Source organism: Eschrichtius robustus, chromosome 10 (genome assembly GCF_028021215.1).
Source record: "Eschrichtius robustus isolate mEscRob2 chromosome 10, mEscRob2.pri, whole genome shotgun sequence".
NCBI lineage: Eukaryota > Metazoa > Chordata > Mammalia > Artiodactyla > Eschrichtiidae > Eschrichtius > Eschrichtius robustus.
Genome location: NC_090833.1, coordinates 65,371,765 through 65,397,756, shown reverse-complemented (window position 1 = coordinate 65,397,756; position 25,992 = coordinate 65,371,765). Strand labels below are relative to the sequence as shown.

Here is a 25,992-nt window from a genome sequence, read left to right as displayed (position 1 = left end):
GTTGCTTCTGTTTTATGTTTTGGTTTTTTGGCCCTGAGGCATGTGGGATCTTAGTTCCCCAACCAGGGATCAAACCCACACGCTCCACATTGGAAGGCAAAGTCTTAGCCACTGGAATGCCAGGGAATTGTTTTAAAAGCTTACACATCCAAAAATCTTGCAAATTATAATACTTTACATTTTTTCAAATAAAAGCAATTAAAATCCAAAAATTGTTTTTTATTTAACTACCTGTCTTTTACTAACCACTTCTTTATAGTAACCAGACACTAAACACAGGGCTCTATAGATAAGTCATTTGTTTTCCAGCAGATGGCATCTATTAGTGGCTATGTTCATCTGACATTAAATATCCTCTACAACACACAATCCTACATAAAACTGTGGATTTTTGCCTCTCATGTCCTTATCAACACAATTTTTGAAAATTAAGTGATGTAAAATGAAAATATATTTGCATTGCAGCTTTGGGGAAAAGAGCAGAGAAACAGAATTAATCATAGGAAAATTTCCTAAAATAAAATTTATAGGTCCTGTAATATACATTATAATATCAGTTTACCAAATATAAACCCAAATGAATTGCTGCTGTGTATCCAATTACATTTTATGAAAATTCAAATATTGTAAATAAATAATATAGACAATATGCCAATATATAATATTAATGTACTTTTAGGAATAATGAAAATGATACTTTTAGTTTGCATATCCAGGGATCAAAGCCAGGATGTTACACATTCTTCAGAGAAAAGTCTTCGGTGAGATCGTCTCCTAAAACATTAGCATTTGTCATAACTGATTCCCTTACTTGAGAAAGTGAATTGCTATGCTTTTCTGCAGATTTAGAATAAAGGAAGTGAGTTCAAAACACTGATAGGACAGTTTGAAATCAGGAACTGTGATACCTCCAATTTTGTTCTTTTTTCTCAGGATTGCTTTTGCTACTTGGGGTCTTTTGTGGTTCCACACAAACTTTAGGATTGTTTCTTTTATTTCTGTGAAGAATTCCTTTGGTATTTTGATGGGGATTGTGTTGAATCTCTAGATGGCTTTGGGTGGTATGGTCATTTTAACACTATTAATTCTTCTGATCCATGAAGAAGGGATGCCTTTCCCTTTGTATTTTCCTCAATTTCTTTCAGCAAAGTCTTGCAGTTTTCATCTTCCAGATCTTTTACTTTTCTGGTAAATTTATTCCTAAATATTTTATTGTTTTTGATGCTATTGTGAATGGGACAGTTTTCTTTATTTCTTATTCCAATGCTTCCTCATTAATGTAAAGGAATGCCACAGATTTCTATAAGTTGATTTTGTAACCTGCTACTTTACTAAAATCATCAATTAATTACAACAATGTTTTGATTCACTCTTTGGGATTTCCTTATATATTGAGATACATAAGATCATAGCATCAGCAAGCCATAGTAATAAAAAACAATGTGGCACTGGCACAAAAATAGACAACTAGACCAAGGGAACAGAACAGAGAGTCCAGAAATAAAACACGGCCTTTATGGTCAGCTAATATTCAACAAGGGAACCAAGAACACCCAATGGGGAAAACATAGTCTCTTCAACAAATGGTGCTGGGAAAACTGGAGAAATACATGCAGAACAATGAAATTAGACCCCTTTCTCACACCATTCACAAAAATTAACTCAAAATGGATCAAAAACCTAAACATAAGACCTAATACCATAACACTCGTAAAGAAAACATAGAGAAGAAGCCCAAAGATATTGGTCTTGCCAATGATATTTTGGATATGACATCAAAAGCACAATCAATACAAATAAAAATCAACAATTGGGAATACATCAAACTCAAAAGCTTCTGCACTGCAAAATAAATAATTAACAAAATGCAATGGCTGCCTACAGACTTGGAGGAAATTTTTACAAACCATATACCAGATAAGGGGTTAATATTCAAAATATATAAAGAACTAACACAACTTTTTGTTTGAATTTTATTTTACTTATTTTTTTATACAGCAGGTTCTTACTAGTTATCCATTTTATACATATTAGTGTATATATGTCAATCCCAAACTCCCAATTCATCACACCACCACCACCACCACACCCTGCCACTTTCCCCCCTTGGTGCCCATGCATTTGTTCTCTACGTCTGTGTCTCAATTTCTGACCTGCAAACCGGTTCATCTGTACCATTTTTCTAGGTTCCACATATATGCATTTATTTACGATATTTGTTTTCCTCTTTATGACTTACTTCACTCTGTATGACAGTCTCTAGATCCATCCACGTCTCTACAAATGACCCAAATTCATTCCTTTTTATGGCAGAGTAATATTCCATTGTATATATGTACCACATCTTTATCCATTCGTCTGTCGATGGGCATTTAGGTTGCTTCCATGACCTGGCAATTGCAAATAGTGCTGCAATGAACATAGGATTGCATGTGTCTTTTGAATTATGGTTTTCTCTGGGTATATGCCCAGTAGTGGGATTGCTGGGTCATATGGTAATTCTATTTTTAGGTTTTTAAGGAACCTCCATACTGTTCTCCATAGTGGCTATATCAATTTACATTCCCACCAACAGTGCAAGAGGGTTCCCTTTTCTCCACACCCTCTCCAGCATTTATTGTTTGTAGATTTTTTGATGATGGCCATTCTAACTGGTGTGAGGTGATACCTCATTGTAGTTTTGATTTGCATTTCTCTAATAATTAGTGATGTTGAGCAGCTTTTCATGTGTTTCTTGGCCATCTGTATGTCTTCTTTGGAGAAATGTCTATTGAGGTCTTCTGCCCATTTACGGATTGGGTTGTTTGTTTTTTTAATATTGAGCTGCATGAGCTGTTTATATATCTTGGAGATTAATCCTTTGTCCATTGATTCTTTTGCAAATATTTTCTCCCATTCTGAGGGCTGTCTTTTCGTCTTGTTTGTAGTTTCCTTTGCTTTGCAAAAGCTTTTAAGTTTCAATAGGTCCCATTTGTTTATTTTTGTTTGTATTTCTATTTCTCTAGGAGGTGGATCAAAAAAGATCTTGCTGTGATTTATGTCAGAGTGTTCTTCCTATGTTTTCCTCTAAGAGTTTGATAGTGTCCGGTCTTACCTTTAGGTCTCTAATCCATTTTGAGTTTACTTTTGTGTATGGTGTTAGGGAGTGTTCTAATTTCATTCTTTGACATGTAGCTGTCCAGTTTTCCCAGCACCACTTATTGAAGAGGCTGTCTTTTCTCCATTGTATATCCTTGCCTCCGTTGTCATAGATTAGTTGACCATAGGTGCGTGAATTTATCTCTGGGCTTTCTATCCTGCTCCATTGATCTATATTTCTCTTTTTATATACCAGTACCATATTGTCTTGATGACTGTAGCTTTGCAGTATAGTCTGAAGTCAGGGATTCTGATTACTCCAGCTCGGTTTTTTTCCCTCAAGACTGCTTTGGCTACTAGGGGTCTTTTCTGGTTCCATACAAATTTGAAGATATTTTGTTCTAGTTCTGTAAAAAATGTCATTGGTAATTTGAAAGGGATTGCATTGAATCTGTAGATTGCTTTGGGTAGTATAGTCATTTTCACAATATTGATTCTTCCAATCCAAGAGCATGGTATATCTCTCCATCTGTTTGTATCATCTTTAATTTCTTTCAGCAGTGTCTTATAGTTTGCTGAGTACAGGTCTTCTGTCTCCCGATGTAGGTTTATTCCTAGGTATTTTATTCTTTTTGTTGCAGTGGTAAATGGGAGTGTTTCCTTAATTCCTCTTTCAGATTTTTCATCATTAGTGTATAAGAATGCAAGAGATTTCTGTGCATTAATTTTGTATCCTGCAACTTTACCAAATTCACTGATTAGCTCTAATAGTTTTCTGGTGGCATCTTTAGGATTCTCTATGTATAGTATCATGTCATCTGCAAACAGTGACAGTTTTACTTCTTCTTTTCCAATTTGGATTCCTTTTATTTCTTTTTCTTCTCTGATTGCCATGGCTAGGACTTCCAAAACTATGTGAATAATAGTGGAGAGAGTGGACATCCTTGTCTTGTTCCTGATCTTAGAGGAAATGCTTTCAGTTTTTCACCATTGAGAATGATGTTTGCTGTGGGTTTGTCATATATGGCCTTTATTATGTTGAGGTGGGTTCCCTCTATGCACATTCTGGAGACTTTTTATCATAAATGGGTGTTGAATGTTTTCAAAAGCTTTTTAGCTGCCTCTATTGAGATGATCATATGGTTTTTATTCTTCAATTTGTTAATATGGTGTATCACTTTGATTGATTTGAGTATACTGAAGAATACTTGCATCCCTGGGATAAATCCCACTTGATCATGGTGTATGGTGAATAGGGATGGGACCTGCACCTCTGGGAGGGAGCTGTGAAGGAGGAAAAGTTTCCACACACTAGGAACCCCTTCACTGGCAGAGACGGGGGTTGGGCAGGGGGGAAGCTTCAGAGCCACAGAGGAAAGCACAGCAACAGAGGTGCAGAGGGCAAAGTGGAGAGAATCCCGCACAGAGGATCGGTGCCAACCAGCACTCACCAGCCCGAGAGGCTTGTCTGCACACCTGCCGGGGCGGGTAGGGGCTGGGAGCTGAGGCTCAGGCTTCAGAGGTCAGATCCAAGGGAGAAGACTGGGGGTGGCTGCGTGAAGACAGCCTGCGGGGGCTAGGAGCCACAGCTAGCCGGGAGGGAGTCTAGGAAAAAGTCTTGACCTGCCAAAGAGGCAAGAGACCATTGTTTCGGGGTGCCTGAGGAGACGGGATTCCTTCCCTGTGTGCCCACAGAAGGCAGAGCACTGCCTAAGCAAGCTCCAGAGATAGGTGTGAACCATGACTACCAGCTAAGATCCCAGAGACGTGTATGAAACCGGTAATGCTGCTGCTACCAAGAATCCTGTGTGCAAGCACAGGTCACTATCCACACCACACCCCCACCCCGGGAGCCTGTGCAGCCTGTCACTGCCAGGGTCCCATGATCCAGGGACAACTTCCCTAGGAGAACACAAGGCGCACCTCAGTCTGTTGCAACATCACGCTGGCATCTGCCACCGCCCTGCATTCCAATTATGACTACCATACCCCTGCCTCTCCCCAGCCTGAGTGAGCAAGAGCACCTTAATCAGCCACTGCTTTAACCCCTCCTGTCTCAGCAAGGAACAGACGCCTGAGGGTGACCTACACGCACAGGTGGGGCCAAAACCAAAGCTGAACCCCAGGAGCTGTGCGAACAAAGTAGAGAAAGGGAAATTTCTCTGCACAGCCTCAGGAGCAGCGGATTAAATCCCCACAATCAACTTGATGTACCCTGCATCTGTGGAATACCTGAAGAAAAAACGAATCATCCCAAAATTGAGGTGGAGGATTTTGGGTGCAACTGTAGATGTGGGGTTTGCTGTCTGAAACTGATTTGTTTCTGACTTTTATGTTTATCATAATTTAGTTTTTAGCGCTTGTTATCATTGGTGGATTTGTTTAATGGTTCAGTTGCTCTCTTCTTTTTTTTTATTTTTCTTTTATATTAATAGTTTTTTTTCTTTCTTTTCTTCTACCTTGTCTTCTGAGCCATGTGGCTGACAGGGTGTTCGTACTCTGGCCTGGTGTCAGGCCTGGGCCTCCGAGGTGGAAGAGCCGAGAGCAGGACGTTGGACCACCAGAGAACTCCTGGCCCCACGTAATATCAATTGGCAAGAATTCTCCCAGACATGTCCATCTCAACGTTAAGACCCGGATCTACCCAATGGCCAGCAAGCTCAGTGCTGGACATCCCATGCCAAACAACTAGCAAGACAGGAACACAACCCCACCCATTAGCAGAGAGGCTGCCTAAAATCATACTAAGTTCACAGACACCCCAAAACACAACACCAGACACGGTCCTGCCGACCAGAAAGACAAGATCCAGCCCCACCCAACAAAACACAGGCACCAGTCCCCTCCACCAGGAAGCCTACACAAGCCACTGAAACAACCTCACTCACTGGGGGCAGACACCAAAAACAATGGGAATTACGAGCCGGCAGCCTGCAAAAAGGAGACCCCAAACACAGTAAGTTAAACAAAATGAGAAGACACAGAAATATGCAGCAGATGAAGGAGCAAAGTAAAAACCCACCAGACCAAACAAAAGAGGAAATAGGCAGTCTACCTGAAAAAGAATTCAGAGTAACGATAGTAAAGATGATCTAAAATCTTGGATATAGAATGGAGAAAATACAAGAAACGTTTAACAAGGACCTAGAAGAACTAAAGAGCAAACAAACAATGATGAACAACACAATAAATGAAATTTAAAATTCTCTAGAAGGAATCAAGAGCAGTATAACTGAAGAAGAAGTACGGATAAGTGATCTGGAAGATAAAATAGTGGAAATAACTACAGCAGAGCCGAAAAAAGAAAAAAGAATGAAAAGAATTGAGGACAGCCTCAGAGACCTCTGGGACAACATTAAACGCACCAACATTCGAATCATAGGTGTCCCAGAAGAATAAGAGAAAAAGAAAGGGTCTGAGAAAATATTTAAAGAGATTATAGTTGAAAACTTCCCTAACATGGGAAAGGAAATAGTCAATCAAGCCCAGGAAGTGCGGAGAGGCCCATACAGGGTAAATCCAAGGAGAGACACACCAAGACACATATTAATCAAACTATCAAAAATTAAATACAAAGAAAAAAAATTAAGCAACAAGGGAAAAGCAACAAATAACATACAAGGGAATCCCCATAAGGTTAACAGCTGATCTTTCAGCGGAAACTCTGCAAGCCAGAAGGGAGTGGCAGGAAATGTTTAAAGTGATGAAAGGGAAAAACCTACAACCAAGATTACTCTACCCAGCAAGGATCTCAATTCAGAGTCGATGGAGAAATTAAAACCTTTATAGACAAGCAAAAGTTAAGAGAATTCAGCACCACCAAGCCAGGTATACAACAAATGCTAAGGGAACTTCTCTAGGCAGGAAACACAAGAGAAGGAAAAGACCTATAAACAAACCCAATACAATGAAGAAAAGGGTAATAGGAACATACATATCAATAATTACCTTAAATGTAAATGGATTAAATGCTCCAACCAAAAGACATAGACTGGCTGAATGGATACAAAAACAAGACCCGTACACATGCTGTCTACAAGAGACCCACTTCAGACCTAGGGACACATACAGACTGAAAGTGAGGGGATAGAAAAAGATATTCCATGCAAATGGAAATCAAAAGAAAGCTGGAGTAGCAATTCTCATATCAGACAAAATAGACTTTAAAATAAAGACTACTACAAGAGACAAAGAAGGACACTACATAATGATCAAGGGATCAATCCAAGAAGAAGATATAACAATTGTAAATATGTATGCACCCAAAATAGGAACACCTCAATACATAAGGCAAATGCTAACAGCCACAAAAGGGGAAATCAACAGTAAAACATTAATAGTAGGGGACTTTAATACCCCACTTTCACCAACGGACAGATCATCCAAAATGAAAATAAATAAGAAAACACAAGCTTTAAATGACACATTAGACAAGAAGGACTTAATTGATATTTATAGGACATTCCATCCAAAATCAACAGAATACACTTTCTTCTCAAGTGCTCATGGAACATTCTCCAGGATAGATCATATCTTGGGTCACAAATCAAGCCTTGGTAAATTTAAGAAAATTGAAATCATATCAAGTATCTTTTCTGACCACAACGCTATGAGACTAGATATCAATTACAGGAAAAAAAAACTGTAAAAAATACAAACGCATGGAGGTTACACAAAAATCTGAAAGAGAAATTAAGGAAACACTCCCATTTACCACTGCAACAAAAAGAATAAAATACCTAGGAATAAACCTACCTAAGGAGACAAAAGACCTGTATGCAGAAAACTATAAGACACTGATGAAAGAAATTAAGCATGATACAAACAGATAGAGAGATATACCATGTTCTTGGATTGGAAGAATCAACATTGTGAAAACGACTATACTACCCAAAGCAATCTACAGATTCAATGCGATCCCTATCAAACTACCAATGGCATTTTTTACAGAACTAGAACAAAAAATTTCACAATTTGTATGGAAACACAAAAGACCCCAAATAGCCAAAGCAATCCTGAGAAAGAAAAACGTAGCTGGAGGAATCAGGCTCCCTTACTTCAGAGTATACTACAAAGCTACAGTAATCAAGACAGTACGGTACTTGCATAAAAACAGAAATATAGATCAATGGAACAGGATAGGAAGCCCAGAGATAAACCCATGCACATATGGTCACTTTATCTTTGACAAAGGAGGCAAGTATATACAATGGAGAAAAGACAGCCATTGTGGTCAGTAAGTGGTGCTGGGAAAACTGGACAGCTACATGTAAAAGAATGAAATTAGAACACTTCCTAACCACCATACACAAAAATAAACTCAAAGTGGATTAAAGACCTAAATGTAAGGCCAGACACTTTCAAACTCTTAGAGGAAAACATAGGCAGAACACTCTATGACATAAATCACAGCAAGATCCTTTTTGACCCACCTCCTAGAGAAATGGAAATAAAAACAAAAATAAACAAATGGGACCTAATGAAACTTTAAATCTTTTGCACAGCAAAGGAAACCATAAACAAGTCGAAAAGACAACCCTCAGAATGGGAGAAAATATTTGCAAAAGAATCAATGGACAAAGGATTAATCTCCAAAATATACAAGCATCTCATGCAGCTCAACATCAAAAAAAAAAACAACCCAATCCAAAAATGGGCGGAAGACCTAAATAGACATTTCTCCAAGGAAGATATACAGATTTCCAACAAACACATGAAAGGATGCTCAACATCCCTAATCATTAGAGAAGGCAAATCAAAACCACAATGAGGTATCACCTCACACCGGTCAGAATGGCCATCATCAAAAAATCTACAAACTATAAATGCTGGGAGGGTATGGAGAAACGGGAACCCTCTTGCACTGTTGGTGGGAATGTAAACTGATACAGCCACTATGGAGAAAAGTATGGAACTAAAAATAGAACTACCATATGACCCAACTATCCTACTATTGGGCATATACCCTGAGAAAACCATAATTCAAAAAGAGACATGTACCACAATGTTCATTGCAGCACTATTTACAGCAGCCAGGACACGGAAGCACCTAAGTGTCCATCGACAGATGAATGGATAAAGAAGATGTGGCACATATATACAATGGAATATTACTCAGCCATAAAAAGAAACAAAATCAAGTTATTTGTAGTGAGGTGGACAGACCTAGAGTCTATCATACAGACTAAAGTAAGTCAGAAAGAAAAAAATACCGTATGCTAACACATATATATGCAATCTTAAAAAAAAAAAATGGTTCTGATGAACCTAGAGGCAGGACAGGAATAAAGATGTAGACGTAGAGAATGGACTTGAAGACACGGGGAGGGGGAAGGGTAAGCTGGGATGAAGTGAGAGAGTTGAACTGACATATATACACTGCCAAATGTAAAATAGATAGCTAGTGGGAAGCAGCCGCATAGCACAGGGAGATCAGCTTGGTGCTTTATGACCACCTAGAGGGGTGAGATAGGCAGTGTGTGAGGGAGACGCAAGAGGGAGGGGATATGGGGATATATGTATACATATAGCTGACTCACTTTGTTATACAGCAGAAACTAACACAATATTGTGAAGCAACTGTACTCCAATAAAGATGTTAAAATAAAATACAATAAAATAAAAATGGGCAGAAGGACTAAATAGACATTTTTCCAAAGAGGACATCAAAATGGTCAACAGCCACATGAGAAGATGCCCCACATCACTAATCATCAGGGAAATGCAAAACCACAATGGGATATCACCTCACACCTGTTATGATGGCTATCATCAAGAAGACAAGAGACAACAGGTGCTGGTGAGGCTGTGGTGAAAAAGAAACCCTTATACACTATTGGGAAGAATGTAAATTAGTCCAACCACTCGGGAAAACAATATGAAAGTTCCTCCAAATTTAAAAATAGACCTACCATACGATCCAGGAGTTCCACTTCTCAAAATATACCCAAAGGAAATAAAAACAGTAATTCAATGAGATATATACACTCCTATGTTTATTACAGTGCTACTCACAATAGCCAAAATATGGAAACAACCCAAATGCCCATCAACAAATAAATGGGTTAAAAACACGTACATCACAATGTAATATTTTTCACCCATGAAAATGGAGTACATCCTGCCATTTGTGACAACATGAATGAACCTTGAACACACTGTGTTAAGCAAGATAAGCCAGACAGAGAAAGACAAGTACCATATGATATCACTGATGTGCGAAATCTAAAAAACCAAACAGGTTAAGTGTACAAAGTTGTAACAACTACTAAAATAACCATAGAGATCTCATAGACAATAATTTTGTACTATAAGTATGTGATGTAATAAATATCATTACAATGGCAACCATATTACATTATGTTAATGTATCAAAGTGATACAATGTATATGTTAAATTTACACATTACTGTCAAATTTATACAATTAAAAAAACAGATAGGAATTGAAGAAAGTTGGAAGACTCACACTACCTGATTTCAAGATGTACCAAAAAGCTATAGAAATCAAATCAGGGTGGTACTGAAAAAAGAACAGACACATAAATAAATGAAATAGATGAGAAAATCTAAAAACACACACAAATACAATGAATTGATTCCTGAGAAACGTGCAAAGGCAATTCAATAGATAAAGGATAGTCTTTAAACAAATAGTACTGGAACATGGACATCCACGTGCAAAACAAAGGACACCAACCCACACCTCACACCTTTATAAAAATTAACTCAAAATGGATCATAGATCTATGCATAAAACCTAAAATTATACAACATCTAGAAGAAAACATAGGAAGAAATCCTGGTGACCCTGCACTAGGGAAAGAGTTCTTAGATACAATAATAAAAGCACAATCCACAAAAGAAAAAACTGATAAACTGAACTTCATAAAAATTTAAAATATTTGCTCCGCAAAAGTACTTCTAGGAGAATGGGAAAGAATACTTGCAAATCACATATCTGACAAATGACTTGTATCAGAATATATAAACACTGGAAATTCAGCAATAAGAAAACAAGCAACCTAATTACAAAGCGGGCAAAAGATATGAACATATAACTCACCAAAGAAGATATACAGATGGCAAAAAAGCATATGAAAAAATGCTCAACATTATTATTCATCAGGGAAAATGTAAATTAAAACCATAATGACATACCACTACACCCCTATGAGAATGGCTAAAAAGAAAAAGATAAAATGATGAAACCACATGCTGGCACAGATGCAGAGCAATGAGAACTCTCTTACATTGTTAGTGAGAAGGCGAAATGGTACAGTCACTTGGGAAAACAATTTGATAGTTTCTTATAAAGTTAAATATATACTTACCATATAACCCAGAAATCAGACTCCTAAATATTCACCCAAGAAAAATAAAAACTTATGATCACACAAAAACCTATCCATGAATGTTTAAAGCATCTTTAATCATAATTGTAAAAAAATAAAAACAACCCAAAGGCCCATCTGCAAGTATGTGGATAAACAAACAGTGCTATATCCATACAATGGAATATCACTCAGCAGTAAAAATGAGTAGCGACTGATACAAGCAATGATGTGAATAATTCCCAAACGTATTTTGTTGAGTGAAGTAAGACCTAAAATGCTACATACTGTATGATTCCATTTATATGACATTCTGGAAAAGGCAAAACTGTAGGGATGCAACAAACCTGCAGTTCCCATATATAGTCAGTTGTTTTTTCACAAAGGGACCAGGGCTACTAAATGAGGAAAGTAAAGCCTTGAATAAATGGTGTGGGAACAACAAATGCAGGGAGAAAATGAACCTCAGCCTCCATCTAACATCACACACAAAAATTAATCTGAGACGGCTCACAGACCTAGACATAAAAGTTAAAACTACAAAACCTCTAGAAGAAATGATACATTATCTTCACAATCTTGGGGTATAGAAAAATTGCTTACCACATAAAAATAAAATACACAAAAGAGTAAAAGATGTATAAGTTGAACTTGGCCAAAATTTTAAAACTTGTGATCATCAAAAGAAACATTAAAAAATGAAAAGGCAAGTGAGATACTGAAAGAAAATATCTGTGGTACTTATATATGACAAAGCATTGACTATATCCAGAAGTTATAAAGAAGTTTTACAAATCAATAAAAACACAAACAACCCAATTTTTTTCATGTACAAACATCTGAAGAGACACTTCACAAAAGAAGATATATAAATGGCAATAAGAACATGAAAAGTGCTCAACATCATTAATCACCAAGAAAATGTGAATTAAAACCACACTGAAATCCCATTTTAAAACAACTAGAATGGCTAAAATTTAAAAGACTGACAATGCCAAATTTTGCAGAGGATGTAGAACAATGAAAACTCTCATACACTGATGGTAGAAATATAAAATGATAGAACCATTTTGGAAAAAAGTTTGATAGTTTTTAATAAATATACACCTATCTTATGACCTAGCAACTATACTCTTAACTTTAAAAAAATGAAAAAATATGTCAATAAAATACTTATACAATGTTTGTAGCAATTTTATTTACAATAGCCAAAAACTGGAAAAAAGACAAGTATCCATCAATTCACAATTTATCAAATTGTGGTATAATTATAAAATGGAATACTATGCAACTATAAAAAAGAATGAACTACTGATAAACACAACAACAAGGATGAATATCAAAAAATATGTTGGGTGAAATAAGCCAACCACCAAAGACTACATACTGAATGATTCCATTGAGATGAAATTCTAGAACAAATGAAAGTAATCTATGATGATAGGTATGAGAACAATGGTTGTCTATGGGGAGTGGAAACTGACTGGAAGAGGTCACAAGAGAACTTTCTGAGGTAATGAATATGTTTAAGTCTTCAATGCAGTGATGGGTACATGGGTGCTTACACTGATCAAAACATCAACTGGTACACTTAAGATCTGTTCATTTCACTGCATGTCAATGTTACCTCTAAAAAAATTACTCAGGTCTTTTACTACAGTGGTAGAAAATGCAGAACATATCACATGGCACCGTGCATGTAGTGAACAAAGGGCCACTTTTAGAGAATGTAGGAATTCATTCAAATTCATAAAGAAAGGCTTAATTTCACATAGGGTCCAAATGCTTGGGAAAACAGAATGGTCTTATTTTAAGCAATCTGAAAATGTTTGTTGGCTAATTTTTAAAATGTGGTTTCTGGAGAAATAAGGGGATTGGTTCAAGATGGCAGAGTAGAAGGATGTGCTCTCACTCCCTCTTGCAAGAGCACCGGAATCACAACTAACTGCTGAACAGTGATTGACAGGAAGACACTGGAACTCACCACAAAAGATACCCCACATCCAAAGACAAAGGAGAAGCCACAATGAGATGGCAGGAGGGGCGCAATCACAATAAAATCGAATCCCATAACTGCTGGGTGGGTGACTCACAAACTGGAGAACACTTATACCACAGAAGTCTACCCACTGGAGTGAAGGTTCTGAGCCCCACGTCAGGCTTCCCAACCAGGGGGTCCGGCAAGGGGAGGCGGAATTCCTAGAGAATCAGACTTTGAAGGCTAGCAGAATTTGACTGCAGGACTTCGACAGGACTGGGGGAAACAGAGACTCCACTCTTGGAAGGCACACACAAAGTAGTGTGCACATCAGGACCCAGGCGGAAGGAGCAGTGACCCCATAGGAGACTGAACCAGACTTAACAGCTAGTGTTGGAGGGTCTCCTGCAGAGGTGGGGGGTGGCTGTGGCTCACCACGGGGACAAGGACACTGGCAGCAGAAGTTCTGGGAAGTACTCCTTGGCGTGAGCTCTCCCGGAGTCCACCATTAGCCCCACCAAAGAGCGTGTGGGCCTCAGGCCAAACAACCAACAGGGAGGGAACTCAGCCCCACCCATCAGCAGACAAGAGGATTAAAGTTTTACTGAGCTCTGCCCACCAGAACAACACCCAGCTCTACCCACCACCAGTCCCAAGAGGCTTGCACAAGCCTCTTAGATAGCCTCATCCACCAGAGGGAAGACAGCAGAAGCAAGAAGAACTACAATCCTGCAGGCTGTGGAACGAAAACCACATTCACAGAGAGATAGACAAAATGAAAAGGCAGAGGACTATGTACCAGATGAAGGAACAAGATAAAACCCCAGAAAAACAACTAAATGAAGTGGAGATAGGCAACCTTCCAGAAAAGGAATTCAGAATAATGATAGTGAAGATGATCCAGGACCTCGGAAAAAGAACGGAGGCAAAGATTGAGAATATGCAAAAAATGTTTAATGTTAAAGACCTAGAAGAATTAAAGAACAAACACCTAGAAGAATTAAAGAACAAACAAACAGAGGTGAACAATACAATAACTGAAATGAAAAATACACTAGAAGGAATCAATAGCAGAATAACTGAGGCAGAAGAACAGATAAGTGACCTAGAGGACAGAATGGTGGAATTCACTGCCGCAAAGCAGAATAAAGAAAAAAGAATGAAAGGAAATGAAGACAGCCTAAGAGACCTCTGCACCAACATTCAAATCAAAGGGGTCCCAAAAGAAGAAGAGAAAAAGAAAGGGTCTGAGAAAATATTTGAAGAGATTATAGTTGAAAACTTCCCTAACATGGGAAAGGAAATAGTCAATCAAGTCTAGGAAGTGCGGAGAGTCCCAGGGAGGATAAACCCAAGGAGAAACACGCTGAGACACACAGCAATCAAACTGACAAAAATTAAAGACAAAGAAAAATTATTAAAAGCAACAAGGGAAAAATGACAAATAACATACAGGGAATGCCCATAAAGTTAACAGCTGATTTCTCAGCAGAAACTCTACAAGCCAGAAGGGGGTGGCACGATATATTTAAAGTGATGAAAGGGAAGAACCTACAACCAAGATTACTCTACCTGGCAAGGATCACTTTCAGATTCAATGGAGAAATCAAAAGCTTTACACACAAGCAAAAGCTAAGAGAATTCAGCACCACCAAACCAGCTCTAAAGCAAATGCTAAAGGAACTTCTCTAAGTGGGAAACACAAGAGGAGAAAAGCACCTACAGAAACAAACTCAAAACAATTAAGAAAATGGTAATAGGAACATACATACCAATAATTACCTTAAACATGAATGGATTAAATGCTCCAACCAAAAGACAGGCTCACTGAATGGATACAAAAACAAGACCCATATATATGCTGTCTACAAAAGACCCACTTCAGACCTAGGGACACATACAGACTGAAAGTGAGGGGATGGAAAAACATATTCCATGCAAATGGAAATCAAAAGGAAGCTGCAGTAGCAATACTCATATCAGATAAAATAGACTTTAAAATGAACTATGCTACAAGAGACAAAGAAGGACACTACATGATGATCAGGGGCTCAATCCAAGAAGAAGATATAACAATTATAAATATATATGCACCCAACTTGGGAGCACCTCAATACCTAAGGCAACTGCTAACAGCTCTAAAAGAGGAAATCGACAGTAACACAGTAATACTGGGGGACTTTAACACCTCACTTACACCAATGGACAGATCATCCAAACAGAAAATTAATGAGGAAACACAAGCTTTAAATGACACAATAGACCAGATAGATTTAATTGATATTTATAGGACATTCCATCCAAAAACAGCAGATTACACTTTCTTCTCAAATGCGCATGGAATATTCTCCAGGATAGATCATATCTTGGGTCACAAATCACGCCTCAGTAAATTTAAGAAAATTGAAATCATATCAAGCATCTTTTCTGACCACAACACTATGAGATTAGAAATCAATTACAGGGAAAAAACTGTAAAACAGCACAAACATATGGAGGCTAAGCAATACATTACTAAATAACCAAGAGGTGACTGAAGAAATCAAAGAGGAAATCAAAAAATACCTAGAGACAAATGACAATGAAAACACGATGATCCAAAACCTATGGGATGCAGCAAAAGCAGTTCTAAGAGGGAAGCTTATAGCAATACAAGCCTACCTCAAGAAACAAGAAAAATCTCAAGTAAACAATCTAACCTTACACCTAAAGGAACTAGAGAAAGAAGAAAAAACAAAACCCAAAGTTAGTAGAAGGAAAGAAATCATAAAGATCAGAGCAGAAATAAATGAAATAGAAACAAAGAAAACAATAGCAAAGATCAATAAAACTAAAAGCTGGTTCTTTGAGAAGATAAACAAAATTGATAAACCACTGGCCAGACTCATCAAGAAAAAGAGGGAGAGGACTCAAATCAATCAAATTAGAAATGAAAAAGGAGAAGTTACAACAGACAGCGCAGAAATACAAAGCATCCTAAGAGACTACTACAAGCAACTCTATGCCAATAAAATGGACAACCTGGAAGAAATAGACAAATTCTTAGAAAGGTATAACCTTCCAAGACTGAACCAGGAAGAAATAGAAAATATGAACAGACCAATCACAAGCACTGAAATTGAACTGTGATTAAAAATCTTCCAACAAACAAAAGTCCAGGACCAGATGGCTTCACAGGTGAATTCTATCAAACATTTAGAGAAGAGCTAACACCCATCCTTTTCAAACTCTTCCAAAAAAATTGCAGAGGAACGAACACTCCCAAACTCATTCTATGAGGTCACCATAACCCTGATACCAAAACTAGATAAAGATACTACAAAAAAAGAAAATTACAGACCAATAACACTGATGAATATAGATGTAAAAATCCTCAACAAAATATTAGCAAACAGAATCCAACAACACATTAAAAGGATCATACATCATGATCAAGTGGGATTTAGCCTTGCGATGCAAGGATTATTCAATATATGCAAATCAATCAATGTGATACACCATATTAACAAAATGAAGAATAAAAACCATATGATCATCTCAATAGATGCAGAAAAAGCTTTTGAAAAAATTCAACACCCATTTATAATAAAAACTCTCCAGAAAGTGGGCATAGAGGGAACCCACCTCAACATAATAAAGCCCATATATGATAAACCCACAGCAAACATCATTCTCAATGGTGAAAACCTGAAAGCATTTCCTCTAAGATCAGGAAGAAGACAAGATGGCTCACTCTCACCGCTATTATTCAACATAGTTTCAGAAGTTTTAGACACAGCAATCAGAGAACAAAAAGAAATAAAAGGAATCCAAATCAGAAAAGAAGTAAAACTGTCACTGTTTGCAGATGACATGATCCTAAACATAGAGAACCCTAAAGATGCCACCAGAAAACTACTAGAACTAATCAATGAATTTGGTGAGGTTCCAGGATACAAAATTAATGTACAGAAATCTCTTGCATTCCTATACACTAACAACGGAAGATCAGAAAGAGAAATTAAAGAAACAATCCCATTCACCATTGCAACAAAAGAATAAAATACCTAGGAATACACCTACCTAAGGAGGTAAATACCTGTACTCAGAAAACTATAACACACTGTTGAAAGAAATCAAAGATGACACAAACAGATGGAGAAATATACCATGTTCTTGGATTGGAAGAATCAATATTGTGAAAATGACTATAATACCCAAAGCAATCTACAGATTCAATGCAATCCCTATCAAATTACCAATGGCATTTTTTACAGAACTAGAACAAAAAATCTTCAAATTTGTATGTAGACAGAAAAGACCCCGAATGGCCAAAGCAGTCTTGAGGGAAAAAAAACGAGCTGGAGTAATCAGAATCCCTGACTTCAGACTATACTACAAAGCTACAGTCATCAAGACAATATAGTACTGGCACAAAAACAGAAATATAGATCAATGGAACAGGATAGAAAGCCCAGAGATAATCCCATGCACCTATGGTCAATTAATCTATGACAAAGGAGGCAAGGGTATACCATGGAGAAAAGACAGCCTCTTCAATAAGTGGTGCTGGGAAAACTGGACAGCTACATGTAAAAGAATGAAATTAGAACACTCCCTAACACCATACACAAAAATAAACTCAAAATGGATTTGAGACCTAAATATAAGCCCAGACACTATAAAACTCTTACAGGAAAACATAGGAAGAACACTGTGTCACATAAATCACAGCAACATCTTTTTTGATCCACCTCCTAGAAGTAAAAACAAAAATAAACAAATGGGACCTAATGAAACTTAGCCTTTGCACAGCAAAGGAAACTATAAACAAGATGAAAAGACAGCCCTCAGAATGGGAGAAAATATTTTCAAACGAGTCAACAAAGGATTAATCTCCAAACTATATAAACAGCTCATGCAGCTCAATATTAAAAAAAACAAACAACCCCATTAAAAAATGGGCAGGAGACCTAAATGGACATTTCTCCAAAGAAGACATACAGATGGCCAAGAAACACATGAAAAGCTGCTCAACATCACTAATTATTAGAGAAATGCAAATCAAAACTACAATGAGGTATCACCTCACACCAGTTAGAATGGCCATCATCAAAAAATCTACAAACAATAAATGCTGGAGAGGGTGTGGAGAAAAGGGAACCCTCTTGCACTGTTGGTGGGAATGTAAATTGATACAGCCACTATGGAGAACAGTATGGAGGTTCCTTAAAAAACTAAAAATAGAATTACCATATGACCCAGCAATCCCACTACTGGGCATATACCCAGAGAAAACCATAATTCAAAAAGACACATGCACCCCAGTGTTCATTGCAGCACTATTTACAATAGCCAGGTCACAGAAGCAACCTAAATGACATCAACAGACAAATGGATAAAGAAGATGTGGTACATATATACAATGGAATATTACTCCACCATGAATAAGGAACAAAACTGGGTTATTTGCAGAGACGCTGATGGACCTAGAGACTGTCATACAGAGTGCAGTAAGTCAGAAAGAGAAAAACAAATATTGTATATTAACGCATATATGTGGAATCTAGAAAAATGGCAAAGATGAACTGGTTTGCAAAGCAGAAATAGAGAGACAGATGCAGAGAACAAACATATTGACACCAAGGGGGGAAAGCGGGTGGGGGGGAGGGGTGATGGTGGCAGATGAATTGGGAGATTGGGATTGACATATATATACTAATATGTATAAAACAGATAACCAATAAGAACCTGCTGTATAAAAAATAAATAAATAAAATTCAAAAAAAAAGGAAAAGGAATAAAAAATTTTAAGTGAACAAAAAAATAAATAAATAAAAATACAATAAAATAAAATGTGGTTTCCTTTTTTAATTAGACTTGCCAAGATAAGCATGAGTGGATCAAATAAAGACGATAAATACTGAATCAAGTATGGGAAAAATATACAACCTTCTGGTTTCTAAGTATCTTATCTTGAGAACAAGTGACCTATTATTAAATTCAATACAAAAAAAAGTACACACTATCTTTGTTATTCCTCATTGGGCAGGGATGACAGTTAACCATATAAATTATGTTGACAATATTTTGTACTGGAAAAAAATATGGTTCTGTTAACTATCCATTATTTCTGTTCTCAATCGAATCCAACATAGAGGACATATTATATCTCACAGACAATAGTTTGCTACAGGGTCTACAACTACAACTCTAGTCCTTCAACAATGTTAGGAGGTATGACAAATTTCAACCCCACCTGAATTAAAATGATGGTTCACAAAGAAACCCCCACAAATGGAATCAGCTGGATCAAAGGATATCTACACTAAAACAGACAATATTTTACCAAAGTTTCTTAACCTTTATTTCTAAAATAAGGGAAATACAATTTTAGTATTTAATTGATCCACGTATTCTAGGATGTTTTAACCAGAAACCCATCTACTTCCAAACTTAAATAAAAGACAATCCGTAATACGCCAGAGTGCACACATGCACACAGGCCCATTTGTGTGTGTGTGCGTGTTTGCATGATCACATGTATGTGTACCTAACAAGCAAGTTCTGTGTGGTTCTCCAAAGTTGTAACTGACTGGCATGGGTACTGAAAGAAAACACTTGGAAGTAAAAGATTGAGCATTCCATTTTAAAGCTCTTTGTGGAAGTAGCATACCTGTGCCCTCTTCTGTACCTCCAGGAGGAGTTCGGAGTACTGCAGCTCCAGTTCCTTCTTTTGCTTGTGCCAGCAGCTCTCCTGGGCTTTGATCTGCTCTGCCACTTTGTTAAAGGTGTCTTCCTGGGTTTGCTGAAGCTCTCTCATCGTATCAGACTTGTTTTTACAGATATACTCTAGATGACTTATCTAAATGGGGAAATGCAACAAATAAGATAGACTCACAAACAAGTCCTTTGTATCATCTCCCCCAAAAGCTATTACAGAATTTTCTACTACATTTTATTCCTTAAGATCATATAAAAGTTTTAAGTTAAAATGAAAAAAAAAATTAAGAAACAGGAATTAGTAGAACAAAACTATATTTTAGCAGAAAATGTGTGAATTGCATGTATAGATGACATCTATTATTTTTCTCTAATAAAGTTACTTATTCTAAAATCAATTTTACTGAGAAAATTAAGAAGAATATTTTAACCTCTAGAACCAAAGCTCAAGCTGTTCAGATATCTCAATGGGAAAGGAAGTATTTAAATGAGATTTACAAATCTACAAACAGTTTACATATAATAAAGCAGAATGTTCCAACCATTTTTTATTTCACATTCAAAACACTGGAGAGAAAATCCTCATCATCTAATGTGTATGACAATTAATGATGTTTGAAACTATGAAAATCTATTAAAACACAATACCATCTCAGAGGATTAAAACATGTACTCATTTTCATTATCAGCACTTTTCAAATCCGTTATACACACAGTCACAATCAAGACCAGCATCTCCACTTCTCACAATTTATTCCCTCATTTCCTCAATCCTACTTCTCAGTGCCTATGATTGTTTGCCAATTGGACCAAGGCAAAATGCTCTTACTCTAAAACTGGGCCGAGATGCTATTTCATTACTTCAACAGAAGTAATGAAAAAAAAACTTAGGGAACAGTTTTTCTCTCTGTGTCCCTTAAGAGCAAATGTCACTGCAACTAAGATCTGGAAACTAGATCACATAAATATAGTTCTGACTAGTTCAATAGACCTGGGATAAGAATCAATACCTTTAATGGAGGAATACATTGGACTGCTAAGCCACTTTCATTTTCAATAACCAAAACAAGGTTTTTAAATTTTTTTTTGGAAAGACTGAATTCCTAGGTTTGTGAATGATAAAGGCACCGTAATAGTCTACTGTTTTCTCCTACAATATATCCTTCTTACATTCTAAAGCACTGAATGGGTTTTGCGATATACAGTTTGTTATATTACAAGAAATGTCATAAACATAATTTTTAAATTTTAAGTGCTTTTAAAGTAACACCTCGTTATTTCCTGAGCAAAGAATTTTAAGATCATGTTTTGAATAACTGTCTCTTGTTTCTATTTTATGCTAACATAAAGAGTTGGTTTATTAATGTAAATGACTAAGTTCTTTGAATTGCTTCATCAGTAAGATTAATTTATTTTCTTTTAATTAGGTCCCTGTGGCTAACACTGGCTAGCAGTATTAGCATGTCCTGAACAGAAAGTGGAGCTCAGAGACTTCATACAGACTTCAGTCACATTTACAAGCCCATAGCAATGGCATCAAACTGAGTTGTAGACAAGCCATAATTAATGGTATTGAATTATTAACACCCAAATTCTTTTTGAAATAAGATGAATGTCAGCCCCTCTTAATGATACTGTGATGTGGACAAATGTCACTGAATTTAATAGAGGTATCTGGTGCCTGAGGACAGTTACCTTCTCGTTAGCCCTGTTGAGGTCTACGATCAGAGTATCAACATTCTCCTGCAAAACTGCGCAAAGCTCAGACCAAGAGAATTTATCCAGCATGCCTTCTGGTTGTTTTATGAGCACAGAGCCTGCTATCAAGTGCTGATACAAGGAATGAAGGAAGGTTAGCTTCTCCTACGAGAAAAAAAGAAATTAATTCCAGTATATAAACACCGTAAGAAGTAAAACACATAATATACATGGTGAAGAATTTATTTCAAAAATCCTGGAAAGGAATGAAGATACTCAAGTATCAGAATATTGCCATTTTGGTGACTTTTTTTACATTCAAAATTAAGCATCAGGCAGAAACTTGAAATTGCTTACATTTAGTTTTCAAAACCAAAATCTCAAGTCTAGAAGCCAGAAGACCCGGGTTCTGACACCAGCTCTGCTACTGCTAAGGACGTGATCTGAGTAAGTGTCTGTTCAGACCTCACCTTCCCCAGCTGTAACATGAGGTATCTGGACTAGTTGTTTCTAAGCCCTTCTAACTGGAACTTAGTATGGTAATTCTATAATTTCATATTTACATTTACCACAAAAGATGTTATTTAAGTCAAAAAACCAATATAAAGAGAAGAGCATTACTCAACTCTGTTGAAGAAAAAGTTATACCAATATCTGTACTTTACATGCACACAAGTATTCAGCTTTCCTCCTCCTCCAGAGATTCCAGTTTACTTACCACTTATAGGAAATCTATCCCAAGCCTCTTAGGCAAAGCAGACAGTGATATGAAAGAGATGGAAGAAGGGCTCATTTTTCTTCCCCACTTAGAAGTTCATACCGTATTTGGCACACTGGGCATTTGTAGGTGTTTAAATATTACAAAGTTAACAGTCCAAAAAATGGACATAGCTGCCCAAGATATACCTTCAAAACTGTCCAATTAAAAATATGTCAAAAAAATCCTTTAAAATTATATTGCCATTGTCATAGTTAAACCATCCATTGTTTAATGACCTAGAAACTCTACACTGTAAATTCAGTAAAAAGCTGATCCCATCTTGAACACACAAGGAGAGTTTACTTACTAAAATGCTAAATGGCTCTCTCTATAAGGCATTTCATCTATAAAGTCAAAGAATGGAACTCAAGACACGGTAATTGTGAAGCTGCAAAATGAGTATTTTATGTAGATAAACTAAGTTCCCTCAAGATTTTTTAACAGATCAGCAGGAAAACTTTTAAAAGAAGAAAATTTAAGAGGAAAAAAACAGGAATTCTAATCTTCCAGATAAGAAAAACTGAATGTAGTATATGTAAAGGTTTTATAGTTAGAAATTGTGGTGAAAAGTTTTCCAGTATATATAAAATTGTGCATCTTTAATTCTCCCTGTATGTCACCTTAGTTTTTTTCCAAATATAACAATTTAAAAACCAAAAAATTTGAATATGTAGTTATATCCACAAACTTGAGTTAGGCTATCAGAAGAGTCTTCCTAAATATGCTATGTCTTTTTCTTTTTTAAGCAATTAAAGATGTCTTTTGCATTTTCGACTAAGTTGAAATGTTTAAAAATCTTATTAAATATAACTAACCAAACAGAATATTCAGGCACTAAAAATCGTTCCTCTCCACATTTTGCCAAGTGATCTGGTTCTTCCTAAAGGGTAATTCACTGTGTTGCCATCATGTCCTTTTGCCTGGGCTGTGATGAACCGTGCATGATAATCATCCATTTGGCGTGAAAAGAGAATCTCAAGATCCAAAATCAATTCACACATGTTGAACTCAACCACAATGCTGTAGACATGCTGACTTTACAGTACAGTCAGGCTTCTAGTTTCCTTTACTTTAATCATTATCTGATGTGTAGAACAATTCCAGTCCCTTCATGTGGACACAATTTTAATCCCAGACTGTAAGAAGAGTGGAAAGAATGTTTCCTTTTTACTCTCTTGGCATTCATGTTCGTATTTGTTGGAGTAATGAACTCAATATGCAGGATGACTCAGATAAACTAGCTCCACACTAGCTAGACTGGCTCTACCTCCCATGGGTAAAAGAAAATATAAGATAACAATTCTACTCACACAGGCTCATACAGTTATATAAAAGTTTGTCATAATATTTTAAGAAGCCATTAATAAATTAACACAGATAGGTAACTCTCAAGGGCATCCAAACAAACTTTTAACTTTGTGGGACTTGTATTTTTCTAAATTTTGTTTAATATCCTACAATTATAAAGAGTAAGATGACTGTCTATTAAAGTAGATATTATTCCTGTTTTGCAAATAAGGAAACAAAGATGTGGAGAGACCAAGCTATGTGGCTTGTCCCTATTCACAGTTTGTAAATAAAAGTACCTCTATCCATGTCAATTCTTTCTGATTACAAAAAAGATTCTTTCCACCATGGCAGGCTACTCAACTACTGAAATAAAAAATAATTTTGTCATTGGTAAACAGGACTGTTGAGAGCACAGCTACTTGAGATCGGATGTTCTAATAGAGAAAATTACTTGTACAAATGATAAAAGGGTTAAACTACTTTATTTCTCTCGCAAAATAGGATCATACAAGAGTAATGGAATGACTGATTTTGCAGCTGGCATGAACGTTTCAAAATAGCTCAGAAGAATTTTTTGAATTAAATCAAATAAGAATAAAAACAGACACTTGACAGATGTAAACTTCTAAAACTGAGATAAGTGCAAGGCCTTTCCTGACAGTCATCTTGTCTCAGGTAATACCTCGGTATCCTTATGGAAAGTCTGGGAAAGCTTCTGCAGCTCACTTTCAGATTGGGCTGCTCGCGCCTTTTCTTTCTCCCAACAGTGCAGCACATTTTGTAGTTCCACTTTTAAAGTGCTTATTAGAGCCTCTCTGTCTGCACATTTAGTGCGTAAATGACTTAACTCTTTATTGACATCAGCCAATTTATCCTGAAGGTCCTGTTGGAGACACCAAATAAAGAGATTGTATGAAGATGATAACATTTAAATATAAAATGTTAATTACTTACTCCAAAAAGCTCTTTGAAAGAGCTTTCCTTTCAACTCATTATAAGAATATAAGTTGGTAGCCCAAAAACTTTTAAATAACATGTAAATAACATTTTAAAAATAAATCTCTCACATTTACTATAAGAACATTTACTTCCCAATGACATTCCAAATACCAATAGAAATCTCAAATACATGACATAAAATTCTGCTGAACTATTTACTCCTTACCCTTAACAAATTCTATTCAAGTATGTCCATGACAAACAACATGAACCAACACCAAAAAATTCCAACTCTGAACGTTGGATTAGTACAATTTTGCAAAGATGTAGTACATAAGACCAGCACAGAAAATAAAATAAACTGTTGCCCTAGACCTTAGCCAGGTGTGGTCACAGCCCACTACTAGGCATGATGTACTAAAAACAATGGCTCCACCCCGAAATGATGAAAACTGACTCCAAATACTGATGTGCTATGTAAAATATGTTGAATGTGTATCTAAGGCTGGATATCAAATCTTAAATCATTTTTTGAATCTATGGTAGTATAATTAAATCTGGGAAGTGAATTTTTCCTTTAACCAAAACAATTTCCAATCAAGTTTTATTTTTTTAATGAAAAAACATTCTTCTTACTTTGACCAACAAAAAAAATATTTTTTAATTGTATCTAAACATACTTCATAAAAAATAGGAAGATATATTTTCAGATATCTCTACTTAAAAATATTCCCTAAATAATTATATTTGTTTCTTAATAAAAAAGGAAAAAGTTATTCTAAATCACAATACCTTTATATTTTTAGTGTGAGATTCTACCTTCTGTTTGGTAGACTCAAGTTCATTAGATGCCTTTTCCTTAGCATGATTCATGTTGCTTAGCTGATGAAAGAAAATGTAAGTAAACTTTTAAAATATTTTTCAACGGTGGGTAACTCAAAAGCTAATCTTTAAATGTTTTTTATGCAATTACTTAAATACAAATTTTTTATAGTCATCCAGAGACTTAAAAAATTATTTCTTCTGGTTAACTATGTAATTTCTGTCCCAAGTTCACGTGGCTAAAAAGAAAAGAAAGCATTCAAGCTTAAAATGTGGGTAATGTTATTGTGTTTTTACTAGATATCTGGATAAAGGATTTCATTCTTACTGTAAACAAATATAACTTTATTCTTAAAATCCTACTGGACCAAAATGCCAGAAGCAGTGGTATCT

General features: G+C 36.4%; 1 protein-coding gene across 9 annotated transcripts in view; it reads right to left on the bottom strand.

Moving 5' to 3' along the window:
* Positions 1 to 25,992, bottom strand: part of CCDC171 (coiled-coil domain containing 171) — a 365,291-nt gene that overhangs the window by 199,424 nt on the left and 139,875 nt on the right. For 8 of the 9 annotated variants that reach the window (XM_068551775.1, XM_068551774.1, XM_068551781.1 and 5 more), the window contains 4 exons: positions 25,570 to 25,659; positions 24,521 to 24,721; positions 21,786 to 21,953; positions 20,044 to 20,232 (listed from right to left, as the gene is read on the bottom strand). In XM_068551775.1, coding sequence (XP_068407876.1) covers positions 20,044 to 20,232; positions 21,786 to 21,953; positions 24,521 to 24,721; positions 25,570 to 25,659 — 648 coding nt within the window. The remainder of the gene's footprint in view (positions 1 to 20,043; positions 20,233 to 21,785; positions 21,954 to 24,520; positions 24,722 to 25,569; positions 25,660 to 25,992) is intronic. The other variant, XM_068551779.1, reaches the window with a different exon arrangement.